The sequence below is a fragment of the Portunus trituberculatus genome, chromosome 46 (assembly GCF_017591435.1).
Source record: "Portunus trituberculatus isolate SZX2019 chromosome 46, ASM1759143v1, whole genome shotgun sequence".
In the NCBI taxonomy this organism is placed as follows: domain Eukaryota; kingdom Metazoa; phylum Arthropoda; class Malacostraca; order Decapoda; family Portunidae; genus Portunus; species Portunus trituberculatus.
The window spans coordinates 15,247,710-15,269,162 of NC_059300.1; the positions used below are offsets into that span (position 1 = coordinate 15,247,710).

The 21,453-nt window shown below is 37.2% G+C and overlaps 1 protein-coding gene across 8 annotated transcripts in view; it reads right to left on the reverse strand.

The window, feature by feature from the left end:
• The window catches only part of LOC123520116 (RNA-binding motif, single-stranded-interacting protein 2-like), a 221,726-nt gene that overhangs the window by 45,814 nt on the left and 154,459 nt on the right, over positions 1-21,453 (reverse strand). For all 8 annotated transcript variants that reach the window (XM_045282042.1, XM_045282044.1, XM_045282041.1 and 5 more), the window contains 2 exons: positions 7,428-7,486; positions 6,808-7,057 (listed from right to left, as the gene is read on the reverse strand). In XM_045282042.1, coding sequence (XP_045137977.1) covers positions 6,808-7,057; positions 7,428-7,486 — 309 coding nt within the window. The remainder of the gene's footprint in view (positions 1-6,807; positions 7,058-7,427; positions 7,487-21,453) is intronic.

Sequence of the window (21,453 nt, forward strand, 5' to 3'; positions counted from 1 at the left end):
TACGGAAGTAAAAGGAGGTCGTGGAGGAGGCAAGAAATTTAGAGTGACTTATACTAATATAGATGGGTTGTTATCAAGCATGTTGGAGGTTAGGGATTATTTGAAAGAGAAAAAGCCAGATGTAATGTGCATCGTTGAAACAAAACTAAGAGAGCAGATCCATATTAACTTCAAAGAGGAGGGATATACTAGCTGGAAGAGAGACAGGAAGGATAATGGCGGAGGAGGAGTGCTTATAATGGATCGTGATAATATATACGTGGAGGATGTGCAATATGGAGAGTACAAAGTGGAAGTAATGGGAGTAACAATCAAAACAGAGGAATTGAAGAAGAGAAAAAATCATAGTTACATACGTGCCACATAAGAGAAATGGGGAACTAAAGAACATAAAGATATATAAAGAGAGGTGATTAAGTGCCTAGATAACATGGTAAGAAGAGATAAAAGAATACTTTTAGTTGGAGACTTTAACTGGAGAGAGATGGAAGTAATGGATAATAATGGACAGTGGAGTGAGGAAGTGTTACAGATGACTATGGTTAATGCAATGGATCAGTGGGTGGAGGAGTCAACAAGGTACAGGGGGAAAGAACCATCGTTGCTTGACCTAGTATTCACAAAGAAACCAGAGCCACCTCCAATCATACAATACCTTAGTCCAATGGGAAGAAGTGATCATGTGACATTAGAGATGCAAATCCAGGAGGAGGATGGGATAAGTTACAGAGATGACTACAAAGGAGAGAAATTAAATTATGCAAGAGTGGATTTTGAAAAATTAAGAATCTATTTTGCTGGTATTGAGTGGAGAAACATTATATACAGAAAGACAATACAAGGGAAATATGAAATATTCTTACAGAAATACAGGCAACCCCCGCTTAACGAAGGTTCACATGAAATTTCGCTACAATGAAGGTTTCATTTTACTACCATCTGCTCGTTCAACGAACACCAAACTTGCTTTAACAAAGTTTTATCCAGGTAATTTTTTCCAAGTTTGAAAGCCCTGTCATATCATACAAGCCAACAGGCTTTTGAATATACACCAGCGTCTCTCGTGGACAACACAACACACGCACCACTCACTCCCCCCTGTTCAAAACAATAGCAGCGTCAGTAGCAGCTTGTCTTCCCTCGCTCAACTTACCACCAAAATGCCCTGCAATTTCGCCTAGCATTGCTAAAAAGACCAGGAAGTCTCTTACTCTCGAAGTGAAGCTGGATATTATTCACAGAAATGAGAGGCGAGAAAACTAATAGCATTCCTCGCCACCATTTTGACTCCATCTACTGTCTCTACCATTTTCAAGTCAGCAGACTCTATTAAGAAGGCTGGTGAGACCGTATCTACCTTGCACGCTAAAAGAACCACCTGAACTCGTGACTCTACAATGGATAAAATGGAAAGCCTTGTGGAAATGTGGTACATAAATTTTGTATGTGATACAATGATGCGCCCTTTGTTTACATTCCACAGATTGCCAGTTAGTGTCTTTCTCGTTTCATTCTCCCTCCCTTCATAAATTTTAGACCATCAACATTATAAAGTTACGTATATACATATATTAGTGTACATTAAATGACTTAAATTAAATTGCCTAAATGTTTAACTTCATAATTTTTTTTACTTTCATTAAACCTTTCACTGTACTATGATGCACTCTCACTTTGTTTACTCTCCATGGAAGTTCAAGTCAGGGTTAAACTTGTTATAATTGGTTCGCTTAACGAAAATTTGTATATTAGTGAACATTTTATATGATAATCCAAATACATATCTTGCTTATGTGTTATTCAGGGCTCAGATTTTCCTATATGATCACTCCCAGTTCTTTTTCCTCTTTAGTCTTCATTATTTGTACCACTTCCATCAAATAGATATATACCAGTCTTTTGCGCTTTCCTAGTTCCATTATGTGACATTTCTTGGAATTAAACTCCAATTTCCACTTCCTACTCCACTCAATGATCTTGTTTATATCTTCCTGTAACAGCAGACTTCTCCCTGGTTTTGATAACTCTTAGCAGCTTTGCATCATCAGTGAATATATTTATATAACTGTTTACCCCAATGTGAATGTCGTTTACATAAATCTGAAACATAATGAGGGCTCACACTGACCCTTGCGCCACTCCAATAGTTACTTTACACCAAGATGAGTATGTATCTCTGATCACAGTTCTCATTTCCCTATCCTTCAAATAAGTTCTTGTCCATTCTATCAAAGTTGCTTGCAGTTCTCCATTGTTCTCTAGTTTCCAAAGTAGTCTTCTATGAGGGACTTTATTAAAAGCCTTTTTTATATCCAGGTATACTTTGCCCACCCATACGTCTCTGTTTTCCAGTCCTGCAATAACTTGGGTAGAAGTTTAATAAATTTGATATGCATGACCTCCCTATCCTGATCCCAAATTGTCTGTTCGATATGACTTGCTTCCCTTCTAGAAATTTAACCCATTTTTCTTTGATAATTATTTCATACAACTTCCCTAAAACACTTGTAAGTGACACTGATCTGTAGTTTAGTGGTTCAGTTGCCTTTCCTCCTTTAAATACCAGTATTACATCTGCTCTCTTTGCTTTTATTCACCACATCTTTCTCAAAGTTTTTTTCTTAATCTTTCCTTACTCTAATATATTCATTTCTCACATCCCTGTATTGCCGTCTGTTATTGTCATTTCTCTGTTTTACGAGCTTCTTTCAAGCTCTATTTTTTGCCTTTTTAGCTTATATGAATCTAGCATTGTACTAAGCATGTATTTTTTTCTTAACACTTTAAACAGGTACAATTTTTTTTACTCCTTCCTTATACAGGCAACCCCCGTTTAATGAAGGGGTTACGTTCCTAAAAAAAAACTTTGTTAAGTGAATTTTCGTTAAGCGAACCAATTATAACAAGTTTAACCCCTGACTTGAACTTCCATGGAGAGTAAACAAAGTGAGACTGCATCATAGTACAGTGAAAGGTTTAATGAAAGTAAAATATTATGAAGTTAAACATTTAGGCAATTTAATTTAAGTCATTTAATGTACACTAATGTATGTATATACGTAACTTTATAATGTTGATGATCTTAAATTTATGAAGGGAGGGAGAATGAAACGGGAAAGACACTAACCGGCAATCTGTGGAATGTAAACAAAGGGCGCATCATTGTATCACATACAAAACTTATGTACCACATTTCCACAAGGCTTTCCATTTTATCCATTGTAGAGTCACGAGTTCAGGTGGTTCTTTTAGCGTGCAAGGAAGATACGGTCTCACCAGCCTTCTTAATGGAGTCTGCTGACTTGAAAATAGTAGAGACAGTAGATGGAATCAAGATGGTGGCGAGCAATGCTATTAGTTTTCTCGCCTCTCATGTCTGTGAATAATATCCAGCTTCACTTCGAGAGTAAGAGACTTCCTGGTCATTTTAGCAATGCTAGGCGACATTGCAGGGCATTTTGGTGGTAAGTTGAACGAGGGAAGACAAGCTGCTACTGATGCTGGTGTTCGTTAAACAAGCAGATGGTAGTAGAATGAAACCTTCGTTGTAGCGAAATTTCGTTGTGTGAACCTTCGTTAAACGGGGGTTGCCTGTATATATACAGGCAAACCCCCTTAACGAAGGGGTTACGTTCCTAAAAAACGCTTTGTTAAGCGAAACTTCGTTAAGCGAACAGATTATAACCCCTGACTTGAACTTCCACTGAGAGTAAGCAAAGCAAGAGTGCATCATAGTACAGTGAAAGTTTTAATGAAAGTAAAAATTATGAAGTTTAACATTCAAGGAGTTAAATTTAATTTAAGTCATTATAATGTACACTAATGTATGTATGTACATAACTTTATAATGTTGATGATCTTAAATTTATGAAGGGAGGGAAAGTGAAACGGGAAAGACACTAACCGGCAACCTGTGGAATGTAAACAAAGGGCGCATCATTGTACCGCATACAAAACTTATGTACTACATTTCCACAAGGCTTTCCATTTTATCTAGTGTAGAGTCACGAGTTCAGGTGGTTCTTTTAGCTTGCAAGGAAGATACAGTCTCACCAGCCTTCTTAATAGTCTGCTGACCTTGAAAATAGTAGAGACACTAGATGGAGTCAAGATGGTGGCCAGCAATGCTATAGTTTTCTCTCCTCTTTTGTGTCTGTGAATAATATCCAGCTTCTCTTTCAGAGTAAGAGACATCCTGGTCTTCTTAGGAACGCTAGGCCAGGCCACATTGCAGGGCGTTTTGGTGGTAAGTTGAACGAGTGAAGACGAGCTGCTGCTGACGCCGTCATGTGGTGCGTGTTGTCCATGAGAGGCTTGATCTTGATCTTGATCTTGATTCTACAGATGTCTCAGAATTTCTCCTGAGGCAGGCCTTAGTATTTGCAGCTCCTGGTGTATTCAAAAGCTCGTTGGCTTGCGTGATACAGCGGGGCTTTCAAACTTGGAAAAAATTACCTGGATAAACTTCGTTAAAGCAAGTTTGGTGTTTGTTAAACGAGCAGATGGTAGTAAAATGAAACCTTCGTTGTAGCGAAATTTCGTTGTGTGAACCTTCGTTAAACGGGGGTTGCCTGTATATATATATATATATATATATATATATATATATATATATATATATATATATATATATATATATATATATATATATATAAGTTTTATCCAGGTAATTTTTTTTCCAAATTTGAAAGCCCCACCATATCACGCAAGCTGACAGGCTTTTGAATACACCAGGAGCTGCTGGTACTAAGGCCTGCCTCAGGAAAAACCCTGGAACACCTATAGAATAAAGATCAAGATCAAGATCAAGCCTCTCGTGGACAACACGCACAACATTCACTCCCCAGTCAAAACATAACAGCGTCAGCAGCAGTTTGTCTTCCCTAGCTCAACTTACCACCAAAATGCCCTGCAATTGGCCTAGTGTTCGTAAGAAGACCAGGAAGTCTCTTACTCTCCAAATGAAGCTAGATATTATTCACAGACACGAGAGGCCAGAAAACTATAGCAGTGCTGGCCACTATTTTGACTCCCTATTATACTGTCTCTATTTTCAAGTCATCAGACAGTGGATAAAATGGAAAGCCTTGTGGAAATGTGGTACATAAGTTTTGTATGCAGTACAATGATGCGCACTTTGTTTACATTCCACAGGTTGCCGGTTAGTGTCTTTCCCGTTTCACTGTTCCTACCTTCATAAAGTTAAGATCATCAACATTATAAAGTTACCTACATACATGCATTAGTGTATATTATAATGACTTAAATTAAGCTACCTAAATGTTTAACTTAATAATTTTTACTTTCATTAAACCTTTTACTGTACTATGATGCACTCTCGCTTTGCTTACTCTCAATGGAAGTTCAAATCAGGGGTTAAACTTGTTATAATCGGTTCGCTTAACGAAGTGTTTTTTAGGAACGTAACCCCTTCGTTAAACGGGGGTTGCCTGTATATATATATATATATATATATATATATATATATATATATATATATATATATATATATATATATATATATATATATATATATATATATATATATATATATATATATATATATATATATATATATATATATATACACATATATATATATATATATATATATATATATATATATATATATATATATATATATATATATATATATATATATATATTTTCATTGCTGGTGATGGATAACTTAGAAGAGGAGGGAAGAAGGGTGGGGAAGAGCAGGGAGGTGACGGGAGGACATTTGTGCAACAGATCAGATCACGACACAATGATCTAGGCAGTGGTAGCACTGCAACACATGAGCCATTTCACATCTTTAATGGTTGGGATAATGCCATGAAAACGTCTTTGTAATTTCTCTCCTGGTGTGATTCCTGTGAATCCACTCATGGAGTGCTGTGGCTCACTAACACTTGCACTCTCACCAGATTCCTTATTTTCATCACTAATAAGCCTCTGGTGCCATCATAAATTTCTAAATGTAAAACTACCATCAGAATATAGTAGAATGTTGTTTTCTCAACACTGCAGCAGGACTAGGGATGCGCACCGGCATCTGGTATACCAGTATTGTGGTATTACCGGCATTACCAGTAATACGGTATCAGAACGGTACAGTGGTGGCTGTGAAAAGGGAGATGACAGAGCTTTGTATACGACCAAATGTGCGGCCGTTTGATTACCAGATATTTTCACCACTAATAAGGCTTTGGTGTTAATATAAGTTTATAAATGAAAAACTACACATAGAATGCAGGAGAATGGTATCCTGATCACAGCAGCAGCACAAGTCACAACTGGTAGATGGAGGAGAGGGAGAGACCAGGGAGCCTTTGTTTACAACCATGTGTGTGGACATTTAACAATGAGGTATTTTTTAGAGTATTAAATCAAACTTTTGTGTTTGGGTATTAAAAATTTCGAGTTTTTTGACATTCGAGTAATGAGTCTCCACTATAATCAATAAAATTTGCAATGCATAAATTTAAATAGAGATGGTTTGGTTCCCAGCTTCACTTAAAAAAATGAGTTCATGATGAAGGTGTTACCTAAAATATTTACAGTATTTTTCAGGCCTGTCTTTTGAAAAATTTTCAAACTATATTTCATAACATAAAAGTGTCTCCCATATATGATAGAATTTCATTTAAAATAATAAAATACATAATTTAGTAAAACATATTACTTCTGTTAAGCATTATAACTTTCAAAAATAATTTAACATGTTAGAAATGGGTTAATTTCATTTGTAAATGAAAAGATTGTTGAAGATAATTCTAAGTCCACAACACATTCAATCCTTACCTCGCAAAGCCAACACCTCTGGACTGCACATTGTTGTCTCTGAGGATACGTGTGGAAATGACTTGGCCATGCTGTGCTAAGAGCTGCTCTAACTCTGCTTCATTCATGTGAGGTGGCAGGTTGGCAATATACAAGTTGGTAGGGTCTTGCTCCTGCTGCTTGGCCATCTGTGCCTGGATGTTGGAGGCCTGCAGACCCTTAACTGCCTTGTCTGCTGCAGCTGGCAACTCAAAGTCTACAAACCCATAGCCTGTTGAAGCATCCCTGCCTTAGTACTTAAGTATGGTGAACCTTAATTTGTTATGAAAGGGTAGTGCCTAGATTCCTTATTCATAGTCTTTTTTTTTTGCACTCTTCTGATATATCACTCATTAAAATCAAGCCATTTATCTATCACATATTCCTTTGAAAGATATGGACCATAATTATTTTTCCATAATACATACACCTAAAGAACCTGAAACACTCAACATATGGTACAATATCTTATATTTGAATAAAAGTAAAATTCACAGCAAATAAGTATGTTAAAAAAAAAGTAAGTAAGCACATAATAAAGTCTCTTGTTACTGAAACCAAACAATGCTTTACATACCAGGGTATTGAGTGAGGACACTCACCTTTACATTTGTTTGTGTTCTTGTCTAAGATAGCTTTTGTTGATATGATGTTGCCATACCTGTGGTGAAGAGAATATCCAAGTAAGTAAACATTTAATCACACTCCAACTTAAATTTAACAATAATGACACTTGTGTAAGTGCACACAGTATACATGGACTAACTCTTATGGCTAAGCCAACTATTTCACAATGATAAAAGTTAGAATGTATAAATGAAAGAACCTGATTTCAATGTGCAGCTTGTGCAGTCATTAGACACTGTGGATGGATATATGGATGGATATGAGTGAAAATATGGATAATCCTGAGGAGGATGGAGTAGCTTCAAATAACTGCTCACCACGAGGTATAAAATACAACTAACATCCATGCATACCCAAACACACACACACACCATTGGAGAGATAAGCTGCATGTGTTTATGATACATAACTACATTATGCTGACTCTGCCTGATTCAGTACAATAACTCTCAAACTCAGCAGGCATGGCTTATAAACAACTGCTCTACACACCACTAAGACTTCAACACTTACTCTCTCCAGCACAGTACTATTCTGAAGGCCAGTGATGGAAACCTAAAAGAAATATATCAGAGAAAAATAAAAAGTATAAGGATGTATAGAAAACAAATAAAGATCAAACAAGAGGAAGCAATGAGAGTAACACTAAAAGAATACAAAAGAACAAATGCAAAGAACAAAACAATAAACTGCATTTAAATCCATAACTGAAAGCATTACCAGGAAGTGTGATGAGGCTCTGGCAACTCTCCTGGCTCAAGTGTGAATGTGAGGAGATTTTCCAGCACCTTAGAACAAAGATCATAAGCAATGGCTTGAATAATGTTTGGAAAAGTATTTGATAAACATGGCAGGAGGTGTGTCACAATTCTCTCTCTCTCTCTCTCTCTCTCTCTCTCTCTCTCTCTCTCTCTCTCTCATACACACACATACTTTTAATATACTGTACTATTAATGTAGATAACATATATATTAAGTAAGCAATAAGCTAAAAAGTATTATTAATTAAGTAAAACAATACAAGTTATTAGATGCCTAGGTAAAGAATGGATTACATATGTGATGCTTAAGTGATATTTTCTTTCTTTCTTTCTTTTGGTTCACATATGAAGGAAGCTGTAACAGTGTCACATAGTAATATACATCGTACTTGTAATTAATTCTCTAATCATTATCATCATACATCGTACTTGTAATTAATTCTCTAATCATTATCATATGTGGATATATACATGTCTGTATCATCATACTTGTAATTAATTCTCTAATCATTAATATATGTGGATATATACATGTCTGTATAAGTGTTAGCACCTCAGCATTCCACATGGGTGGGGCAGACATGATCACACCACCCTATGTCACAGTATGATGGAACTTTCCACAACCAATTTCGAGTGCCATCGACATGTTTGGCTGCATCTACATTATATCATATAAGTGATTTGCATGTTTGTCCTTTATGTAATACATCTTAACATGTATTATTCTGATACATAAGTAACTTTCCTTTACCTAATTCATGAAATTAGAAGACTATACTAAACGATATATTCATGTTTAGTGGATGTAGCAAGCCCAGTCATAAATTCTGGTGTCAGCACTTTTTTGAGCCACGCAGGTCTCTGAGGGCCAGCCTAAACAGAGTCTTGTGAGGGTGCTACGTGTGACCACGCCAAGACAAAAGCTGTCCTGCATCTCCTCACATTCTTCTCTCCCAAAAACTCTGCATCAAATTTTATATACATATACATAAGTTGCATTCACCTTTAATATTCACCTGAAAAAATACAGAAACACTACCAAGTGACTTTACCTACAGCAAGAAGGTACGAACTAATTAATAGCATCCTGGGGCGACTGATAACTCACAACCCCATCCGGAACAAAGCTAGCCAAGGGGAGAAGAAGAATAAAAAAGAAAGAATAATAACAGAGATGTTTTGAGTTTTCTTAGAATGTATGAAAAACTAATTAGAAGGAACAATATACACAAATACAAATTTTTACATATGACAGCCTCTGAAATTATGGGCATTACAAATGTGAGAGAGAGAGAGAGAGAGAGAGAGAGAGAGAGAGAGAGAGAGAGAGAGAGAGAGAGAGAGAGAGAGAGAGAGAGAGAGAGAGAGAGAGAGAGAGAGAGAGAGAGAGAGAGAGAGAGAGCCCATTGAAAATGCTAGTCTGAAAATTGCATATCATAAAATCTCTCTTAACGGCATTAAAGTCATAAATAGGAGGAAATACATACAGAAGCAAATGAAGATTTCCAGTTTCTATTAGTAAAAGGGATAAAGGACTGATATTACTGTTTGACTCTTTCATTAGAGAAATAGATAGAATAGAACTGAAAGAACTGAATCCTATGCATTCAGACTATGGAAAGGGAGAAGGGACATGTAATTAGCAAGAACAGTAGAGCAGTTCATGCAAAAGAAGTGATAGAAGACAACAAGAGACACAATCCTGCAGGTAGGATGAAGACTGCCAATTAGAAGAGAGGAGTACGCAAGACAAAATGCTTCTGATTCTACTTTGATCACAAGGGTACAGAACAATATCTATATATGCAGTGTACTCCATTATTTCATATATGAACAGAAAAAGTTCCCAAGAAAGAGTTAACAGTTGGGGAAAGTCATGTGTAAACCCTGATACTTTCTTGCAGCCTCTCATATTTCTTATCTCCTTATATAAAAAAAATATGTACTGGTGGCTCAGAATGTCTAACTTCATGGAAGTCTTATAGTAAAAGACATGATGTGAAGTTTCACGTTTATTTCTAGTAAAGGACAAAGATATGTTCAATGTAAAACAGGAAGAAAATTTGTACCACAAAAGCCAGATAGTTATTTGGAAGTGGTGAGAAGTGGACAGACAAAAGAACTGAGTTCATGAGGCACTGAACAACAATGAGTTTGCTTGCAGCACTTCAGCACTCCCTTCTCCATAAGTTATTTCATCCACCTGCAGCTCTTTCTTTACAAGTAGCATCACTCCCCCAATTTTTTTTTGTTTCTTTATTCTTCTTCCATATATATTAACTATTTCCCCCAATATCCAATGCTTCAAAATTTCCATACAACTTGGTCACAGTTAATCCCATGATATCAGGCTTATTTTCTCTTAAATTATCATTCAACTCAATTTCTACCATTAAAATACCACTTACATTTGTGTATGCTACTTGTAATACTCTTCCTTTTCTACAGTGATACTTATTTCACTTTTGTTCTCCCTCCTTGTGTACCACTTCCTCAGTCTCATGTCTATGACCTACCAGCAGTAGCTTGTCCTCTCCTCTGTTGGTGTGTTTTAAGTTTTTTTTCTTTGGCTGTTTCCCATAGCTGCCTGAGTTTAACACTTTCCTCTTCATTTAGATTATGTCTCAATCATTCATTTTTGTATGCTGCTTTCCTTCCCAGCCTCCATGAGCCTGCCAGGATTTCCTCAGCGCCTGCTTGTGATATTATTCCAATCTTTAACGGACATGTATTTCCCCCTCATATTTCCTTAGTCTATAGACTTCTTCAGTTTCTTCACTCAATCTCTTGCCTTCTTCTTCATTATCCATCAATACTTTCTCAGATTGCTTTACCTCGTATTCTTCTCTTTTGTGTCTAATTGGCATAAGTTTTTCCTTTAGTCCAAAGATAACTGGGGGAGTGAGTGGTGCACGTTTTGTCCACGAGAGGTGCTGGTGTATTCAAAAGCCTGTCGGCTTGCGTGATACGGCGGGGCTTTCAAACTTGGAAAAAATTACCTGGATAAAATTTCGTTAAAGTGAGTTTGATGTTCGTTAAACGAGCAGATGGTAGTAAAAGGAAACCTTTGTTGTAGCAAAATTTTGTTGTGTGAACCTCCGTTAAGCGGGAGTTGCCTGTACAGTAATACTCCGCTTAACGAACGTTCGTCTAACGAATTTCCGGTTTAACGTACTATATAAAGTTAGACCAAAAAGTCCGCATAACGTAAAACCACATCCGTTTTAGCAAATTTTCTGGGTTTGAATTTGCCAGGTGAGGGACCGAACACGGCAGCTTCGCTGTGATTGGCTGGCTCCCCGCCTCTGTCTCTAGCGCTCCTGGGGCCAGATCCAAGAAGCTGGTTGTTGTCTATGTTGGTACAGACAACCTCCATAGCAACCTCCTGCTCACATACCAACCTTCGTAAAATAGCATCCACAAAGATTCGTTGCTGTTGGCAGGTGGATGTTGGTAGCCCGCCTAAAAGTGCTCATTGGCTGCCAGGAACTGGATCCAAGAAACTTTAACGTCAGAAACCTCCTGCCACGAAATGGCATCCAGGAATGCTTGGAGGGACGGTGACCAGGCTGCTATCAGGTTGCTCTGAGGTTGCTGCTAACACCACCTCTCGTGTTACTGTCTTATATATGCATTTATGTTCACAAAACAACATTTCTATTAGCTTTTTACAAACCTTGCCCCCAAGAAAGGATTGTTTTGTAGTGCATAAAGTGAAATCTTACATGGATTACCAAAAGATAAAAGCAGAGATGAGATCGGCCACAGACGAGGCGGAGACTCGTGGTGACTCGGCCGCTTCTCGGCTTTCTCTAAACTTATCAGAACACAGTGTGAGAGTCCCCTTCAGCCATTTTGCTTGTGCTACCCTCTGTTCTGCTAGAGTGAGAACAAATTCTGGCAATTTACTGCCAACATGGCCTCTACCAGTGCAACAGGTAGTACCAGTGAGGGTAAGGACATTGGTGGTGGCGTCAAGAACAAAAGTGGGCGAGGGAAATGAGTGGAAAAAAGGGAGTTACTGCCTTTATATCATATCTTATTAGCTTTATTTATTGTTTATTGGTCTGTTTTGTACATGTGGTCTAATATGTGAAGGCAAAAGATTTTATTTCAGCTCGAAAGATAGTATTTTAGGGGTCAAAAGAGGGACTTCGGCAATGACCAAAGACTGATTGAGGCATTTTTTGGCAATTTATATGGTATAAAGAACTCATGCTTGGCGAAATTTACATTTGGCGATAGTTTCACCAGACTAATTAATTTGCCAAGTGCGGGGACTTACTGTAAGAGTAAAAGAAGACCTGTATGACATTAAAAAAGGGGGGAGGAAGTCACAATGGAGAGTAGGGAAGAAAAGACCTGAGAGTGGCTATTCAACATATGCAGACCCCAGAAAGGAATATACAGTAAATTTGGATTGGCATACAGGATGTTAACAAATATTAGGAAAGCATTTCACTACATAGATAAGAATATGATGCAGAAAATCACAACTACCATGGTATGACCCAGGTGACAATACACTGCAGTGGTGTGATCTATGCATATTAAGAAGGATAAAATAAAGTAAGAAGGAATTCAGAGGACAGCGACATAGATGGTACCAGTGCTGAATGATCTAATCTATTAAGAGAGAGTGAAGGAAATTGGACTACCAACTTTGCACAATAGAAGAGAAACAGGAGATCTAATAACAATATACTACAAACTGGTTAACTGCATTGAGAGAATAGACAGGCAAGACCTGGGGTTGCTGAAAGAAGACAAAACTAGATGGATGAAAGGGAATTCAAAGAAGATTGGGAAGAGTCAATATTTAAGAGACATCAAGAAGCAGTTTTCCACTTAAAACTGTGGATATCTGGCATGGCTTGAGTGAGGAGGCCATTACAGCAGAAAAAATACACATATTCTAAGAAAAAGACTCCTATCATTTGTGTGTGTGTGTGTGTGTGTGTGTGTGTGTTTACCTAGTTGTATTTACCTAGTTGTAGTTTTACAGGGCCTGAGCTTTATGCTCGTGTGACCCCGTCTCCATATCTACACTTATCCAATCTTACTTTAAAAGTATGCAGACTCGTTGCAGAAACTACTTCTTCATTTAAACTGTTCCACGTCTCAATACATCTTTGCAGGAAACTATATTTTTTAAACATCTCTCAGACATCTTCCTTTTCTCAGCTTTTTACTATGCGATCTTGTGCTTCGAATGTCATATTCTTCTCTCAGGATCAGTTTCTCATTATCCACTTGGTCCATTCCGTTGTGTGTGTGTGTGTGTGTGTGTGTGTGTGTGTGTGTGTGTGTGTGTGTGTGTGTATTTACCTAGTTGTAGTTTTACAGGGCCTGGCCTTTATGCTCGTGTGGTCCCGTCTCCATATCTACACTTATCTAATTTTTCTTTAAAACTATGTACACTCTTTGCTGACACCACTTCCTCACTCAAACTGTTCCAAGTCTCAACACATCTTTGGAAACTAAATTTTTTAACATCTCTCAGACATCGTCCCTTCCTTAGTTTCTTACTATGCGATCTTGTGCTTCTAAAGTCATATTCTTCTCTAAGGATCAGTTTCTCATTATCCACTTTATCCATTCCGTTAATCAATTTATAAACTTGTATCAGATCCCCTCTCTCTCTTCTCTGCTTCAAGGTTGGTAGATCCATAGCCTTTAGTCTCTCCTCATATGTCATCCCTTTAAATTCTGGAACCATTCTTGTAGCCATTTTTTGTAGTCTCTCTAATTTTCTAATATTCCAATCTAGGTCTTATTTTGGTACTTATCAATTTCTTCATCATTTCCTTGTCCATATAGTGAAATGCTACTCCAATATTCCTTAGCAAATTATACGTCTCTCTGAAAATTCTATCAATATGGCTTACCGGTTGATTATTTTCTTCCATTGTTACTCCCAAGTCCTTTTCCTTTTTTACTTTTTCTAGTTCTACTCCATCTCCCATCTTATAGATTCCCACTGGTCGTCTTTCACTTTTTCCCATTTCCATGACATGGCTTTTGTCCACATTGAATTCCGTCTCCCATTTTTTGCTCCATTTCCAGATCTTGTTTAAGTCTTCCTGTAGTATTTCACAATCCTCTTTTTGTTTAATGACTCTGCACAGTTTCGCATCGTCCGCAAACAGATTTATGTAGCTGTTCACTCCCTTTGGCATGTCATTTATATATACGAGAAAAAGTATTGGCGCCAATACTGACCCCTGTGGCACTCCGCTGTCTACTGTTCTCCACCTGGACTTCATATCTTTAACTATCGTCCTTATTTCTCTCCCCCTTAAGTAATTCTTCATCCATCTCAATGTGCTTCCTTTTAAGCCACTCTTCTCCTCTAACTTCCATAGTAATCTTTCATGTGGTACTTTATCAAACGCCTTTTTTAGATCTAAATAAATACAGTCAACCCATCCCCTCTCTCTCTTGTACTTTATCAACTATTCTAGAGTAGAAACTCAATAAATTTGTTACACATGACCGACCTTCTCTAAAACCAAATTGGCTATTTGATAATATTTTGTTGTCTTCAAGATCCATTGCTTTTTTATTACTTTTTCACACATCTTGCATATTACACTAGTTAGTGATACCGGTCTGTAATTTAAAGGTTCTTCCTTCCTTCCGCTCTTATATATGGGAACCACCTCAGCTCTTTTCCACTCCACTGGCACTGTTCCATTTTCAATTGAGCATTTTATGATGTTGTATATTGGACTTGCTAGTTCTTCCCTACATTCTTTCAGTATTCTGCCTGAGACTTCATCCGGTCCCATTGCCTTTTCCTCATCTAGTTCCGTCATCAACTTTTTTATTTCAAGTTTGGTTACTTTAATCTCTTTCATATAGACAGTCTCTCTATTACCCTGTAGTATTTCAAATTTGGATTCCTTAGTAAAGACCTCATGAAATTTACTATTTAACAGTTCTGCCATGCTTTGGTCCCGTCTCCATGTCTACACTTATCCAATTTTTCTTTAAAACTATGTACACTCTTTGCTGATACCACTTCCTCACTCAAACTGTTCCAAGTCTCAACACATCTTTGCGGGAAACTAAATTTTTTAACATCTCTCAGACATCGTCCCTTTCTTAGTTTCTTACTATGCGATCTTGTGGTTCTAAAGTCATATTCTTCTCTCAGGATCAGTTTCTCATTATCCACTTCATCCATTCCGTTAATCAATTTATAAACTTGTATCAGATCCCCTCTCTCTCTTCTCTGCTCCAAGGTTGGTAGATCCATTGCCTTTAGTCTCTCCTCATATGCCATCCCTTTAAATTCTGGAACCATTCTTGTAGCCATTTTTTGTAGTCTCTCTAATTTTCTTATGTGTTTCTTTTTATGAGTCCACACAACTCCTGTATATTCCAATCTAGGTCTTATTTTAGTACTTATCAATTTCTTCATCATTTCCTTGTCCATATAGTGAAATGCTATGGACAAGGAAATGATGAAGAAATTGATAAGCACTAAAATAAGACCTAGATTGGAATATGTGTGTGTGTGTGTGTGTGTGTGTGTGTGTGTGTGTGTGTGTGTGTGTGTGTGTATTCACGTAGTTGTAATTTTACAGGGCCTGGGTATCATACTCGTGTGGCCCCGTCTCCATATCTACACACATCCAACTTTCCTTTAAAACTATGCACACTCCTTGCTGACACCACCTCCTCACTCAAACCATTCCACACCTCCACACATCTTTGTGGGAAACTATATTTCTTCACATCCTTCAAGCATATTCCCTTGGCTATCTTTTTACTATGCGATCTTGTAGTTCTATTTAAGTTTTCCGCTCTCAACATCATTTGCTCATTATCCACTTCATCCAGTCCGTTCAACAGTTTATAAACCTGTATTGAATCTCCTCTTTCTCTTCTTTGTTCCAAGGTAAGCAAATTCATTTCTTTTAATCTCTCCTCATAGGTCATTTCTGCCAATTCCGGAACCATTTTTGTTGCCATTCTCTGCAATCTCTCCAACTTCCTTATATGCTTCTTTTATAAGGGGACCAAACCACTCCAGCATATTCCAATCTTGGTCTAATTACCGTACTAATTAATTTCTTCATCATATCTTTATCCATATAATGGAAGGCTAATCCAATATTTTTATCAAATTATACGTTTCTCCAAACATCTTATCAATATGAGCCTCAAACTGCCCATGGTCTTGTATTATCACTCCCAAATCCTTTTCCTTTTCCACCTTTTTCAACACTACTTCTTCACCCATCTTATATGACCCTCTTGGCCGTCTTCCACTCTTCCCATCTCCATCACATGAATTTTGCTCAGATTAAATTCCATTTGCCACCTCTTGCTCCACTCCCAAATCCTATCCAAATCTGCCTGTAAAATTTCACAATCTTCTTCACTCTTCACACACCTACACAACTTCGCATCATCCGCAAACAAATTAATATAGCTGTTTACTTCCTCTGGCATGTCATTAATATATACAAGGAAAAGTATTGGTGCCAGCACTGAGCCTTGTGGGACTCCACTCTCCACCACCAACCAGTCCGACTTTGCATCCCTTATTACCGTTCTCATCTCCTCCATCTCAAGTAGTTTTCCATCCACTTTAACATTTTTCCTTTCAGTCCTCCATAAATCTCTAATTTCCATAACAGTCTCATGAGGTACCTTGTCAAAAGCTTTCTTTAAATCCAAATATACACAGTCCATCCATCCTCTCTCTCTTGTATTTTGTCAACCACTCTTGAATAAAAGCTCAGTAGATTTGTTACACATGACCTCCCTTTCCTGAAGCCAAATTGATGATCCGATAATAACTTATGATCCTCCAGGAACCGTATCCAATATTTCTTTATCACCCCTCACAAATCTTACCGACCACACTTGTTAGAGACACAGGTCTATAGTTAAGAGGCTCTTCCTTACTGCCTCCTTAGAAATGGGCACCACTTCAGCTCTCTTCCACTCTACTGGTACTTCCCTGTTTCTAATGAACACCTTATAATATCATATAATGGATCAATCAATTCTTCTCTACACTCCTTCAATAATTTTCCTGAAACTTCATCTGGTCCCATCGCTTTATCATCTTTAAGTTCCTCCAACATTTTATATAACTCCTTTTAGGTATCTTAATGTCATCCATGTGCACATTTCCTTGTACATTCTGAGGCTTTACAAACATTGTTTCTTCAGTAAATACTTGCTGAAACCTATTATTTAGCAATTCCGCTATATTCTTAGGGTCATCTACTATCCCTTGCTCTCCTTTTAATCTTTCAATGGACTCTCTCTTTTTAAGTTTACCATTTATGAACCTGTAAAACAATTTTGGATGTTCCTTACTCTTGTCTACAATATCTTTTTCAAATTTTCTTTCTTCCTCCCTCCTTACCCTCACATACTCATTTCTCGTCAATCTATAATTCTCCTTATTTAGTATATTCCTGCTCTTTTTCCATCTTTTCCAAGCCACATCTCTCTTTTCCTTAGCCTTAACACAAGTTGCATTAAACCAATCCTTTCTTCCTTCCTCTCTCGGTTTATACTTTGGTATAAATTTCATAATTCCTTCTTTATAATATTTTATAAAAATCTCATATTTCTTTTGCACTTCTCTGATTTGTAACATCTCCTCCCAATCTAATTTTCTGAAATAATTTTTCAAACTTTCTGTGTCCATCTTTCTATAATTCAATCTACCACTCCTGCATGTCTCGTCCTTCCTTTGCTGTGTTGTTGCTATCTGCATTTCCATAACCACATGATCACTCTTTCCCAAAGGACACTTGTATTGTATATCTCCACATAGGTATACTTCTCTTGTTAACACCATATCCAGTCTAGCCGGTTCATCATCTCCTCTATATCTAGTATTTTCCTTCACCCTCTGTTCCATCATATTTTCCATCATTAGATTAAGAAATCTCTCCCATGCTTCCTCTCCAACACCACTTACTAGATTTTCCCAATCCACCTCCTTACAATTAAAATCTCCTACTAGTATCACCTTTCTTTTTCCAGATAATACACTTTCCAAACTCTGTAAAGTATCCTTGATCATATTGTCGTATTCCCTTAATGTCCAAGAATTTGTTTTAGGAGGTACATAGGTCACCATGATTATTAATTCTTTTCAATCACTTTTTATCCTTATGCTTATCACTTCTGCGTTGTTCTTCACATGTGTGTGTGTGTGTGTGTGTGTGTGTGTGTGTGTGTGTGTGTGTGTGTGTGTGTGTGTGTGTGTGTGTGTGTGTGTGTGTGTATTAACCTAGTTGTATTTAACTAGTTGTAGTTTTACAGGGCCTGGGCTTTATGCTCGTGTGGCCCCGTCTCCATATCTACACTTATCCAATCTTACTTTAAAAGTGTGCACACTCGTTACAGACACTACTTCTTCATCTAAACTGTTCCACGTCTCAATACATCTCTGGAAACTATATTTTTAATATCTCTCAGACATCTTCCTTTCTCAGCTTTTTACTATGCGATCTTGTGCTTGATGTCATATTCTTCTCTCAGGATCAGTTTCTCATTATCCACTTGGTCCATTCCGTTGATCAATTTATAGACTTGTATCAGGTCTCTCTCTCCTTCTTTGTTCCAAGGTTGGTAGATCCATAGCCTTTAGTCTCTCCTCAAATGTCATCCCTTCAAGTTCTGGGACCATTCTTGTAGCCATTTTTGTAGCCTCCAATTTTCTTATGTGTTTCTTTTTATGAGGGGTCCACACTACTCCTGCATATTCCAATCTAGGTCTTATTATAGTATTTATCAATTTCTTCATCATTTCTTTGTCCATGTGGTGAAATGCTACTCCAATATTCCTCAGCAAATTATATGTTTCTCTAAAAATTCTATCAATATGGCTTACTGGTTGATTGTTTTCTTCCATCGTCACTCCTAAGTCCTTTTCCTTTTTGACTTTCTCCAGTTCTACACCATCTCCCATCTTATAGATTCCCATAGGTTGTCTTTCACTCTTTCCCATTTCCATGACATGGCTTTTGTTCACATTGAATTCCATTTCCACTTCTTACTCCATTCCCAGATCTTATTTAGGTCTTCTTGCAGTATTTCACAATCCTCCTTTTGCTTTATAACTCTGCACAGTTTTGTATCATCCATAAACAAATTTATGTAGCTGTTCACTCCTTCTGGCATGTCGTTAATATAAATGAGGAAAAGTATTGGTGCCAATACTGACCCTGTGGCACTCCGCTTTCTACTGCTCTCCACTTGACTTCATATCTTTAACTACCGTCCTTATTTCTCTCCCCCTCAAATAATTTTCTATCCATCTCAATGTGCTTCCTTTTAAGCCACCCTTCTCCTCTAACTTCCACAGTAATCTTGCATGTGGCACTTTGTCAAACGCCTTTTTTAAATCCAAGTAGATGCAGTCAACCCATCCCTCTCTCTCTTGTACCCTATCAACTATTCTAGAATAGAAACTCAATAAATTAGTTACACAAGACCATCCTTTTCTAAAACCAAATTGGCTATTTGATATTTATTTGGTGTCTTCAAGGAACTCGATCCATTGTTTCTTTATTATTCTTTCACACATCTTGCATATTACACTAGTTAGTGATACCGGTCTGTAATTTAAAGGTTCTTCTTTCCTTCCACTCTTATATATGGGAACCACCTCAGCTCTTTTCCATTCTACTGGCACTGTTCCATTTTCTATTGAGCATTTTATGATGTTGTATATAGGACTTGCTAGTTCTTCCCTACATTCTTTCAGTATTCTGCCTGAGACTTCTCCTCTAACTTCCACAGTAATCTTGCGTGCGGCACTTTGTCAAACGCCTATTTTAAATCCAAGTAGATGCAGTAAACCCATCCCTCTCTCTCTTGTACCCTATCAACTATTCTAGAATAGAAACTCAATAAATTAGTTACACAAGACCGTCCTTTTCTAAAACCAAATTGGCTATTTGATATTAATTTGTTGTCTTCAAGGAACTCTATTCATTGTTTCTTTATTATTCTTTCACACATCTTGCATATTACACTAGTTAGTGATACCAGTCTGTAATTTAAAGGTTCTTCTTTCCTTCCACTCTTATATATGGGAACCACCTCAGCTCTTTTCCATTCTACTGGCACTGTTCATTTTCTATTGAGCATTTTATGATGTTGTATATAGGACTTGCTAGTTCTTCCCTACATTCTTTCAGTATTCTGCCTGAGACTTCATCCGGTCCCATTGCCTTCTCTTCATCCAGTTCCTTCATTAACTCTTTTATTTCAAGCTTGGTTACTTTAATCTCTTTCATATACTCGTAGATTGTCTCTCTATTACCCTGTGGCCTCTCAAATTTGGATTCTTTAGTAAAGACCTCCTGAATTTTTATTTAATAGTTCTGCCATACTTTTGGGTCTTCCACTATCCCGTTCTCTCCTTTTAACCTTTCTATTGTTTCTTTTTGCCTAATTTTTCCATTTATGAATCTATAGAACAATTTTGGTTGCTCCTTACATTTTTCGACAATATCTTTTCAAGTTCTTTTCCTCTTCCTTCCTCACCTTAACATATTCATTTCTTGCTGCCTTGAAGTTTTCCTTGTTTGTTGGATTCCTATTTCTCCTCCACCTTTTCCATGCTCCATCTCTTTTCTCCTTTGCCCTAGCACACCTTGTATTAAACCAATCTTTCTTTCCTTCTTCTTTTGGTCTATATTTTGGGACATATTCCCTGACTCCTGTTTTGTATATTTCCAAAAATAAGTTATATTTGTCTTGCATTGTCTCTGAGTTTTCCATCTCCTCCCAGTCTACGTTTTTAAAATAGTTCTTGAGATTCTCAATATCAGCCTTTCTGTAATTTAATCGGTCTCCTTTGTATGAATCATCTCTATCTTCCTTTCCTTCTTCTATATCTATATCTAATATTGCATGGTCACTCTTTCCCAATGGGCGCTTATATCTTACATCGTCATTCATTTGTATACCCCTTGTAAAAACTAGGTCCAATCTCGCTGCTCGTCTTTCCTCTGAATCTTGTGCATTCCTTTACTCTCTGGTCCATCATATTGTCTATCATTAGATTTAAGAATCTTTCTCCCCAGGCTTCTTCTCCCATACCACTTTCATAATTTTCCCAGTCCACTTCTTTACAGTTGAAATCTCCTACTAATATCACTTTTCTCCTTTCTTTAACGATTCTCATTAGACTTTATTGTGTCATCTATCATGTCTTTATATTCTTGATTGGTCCATGAATTTGTTT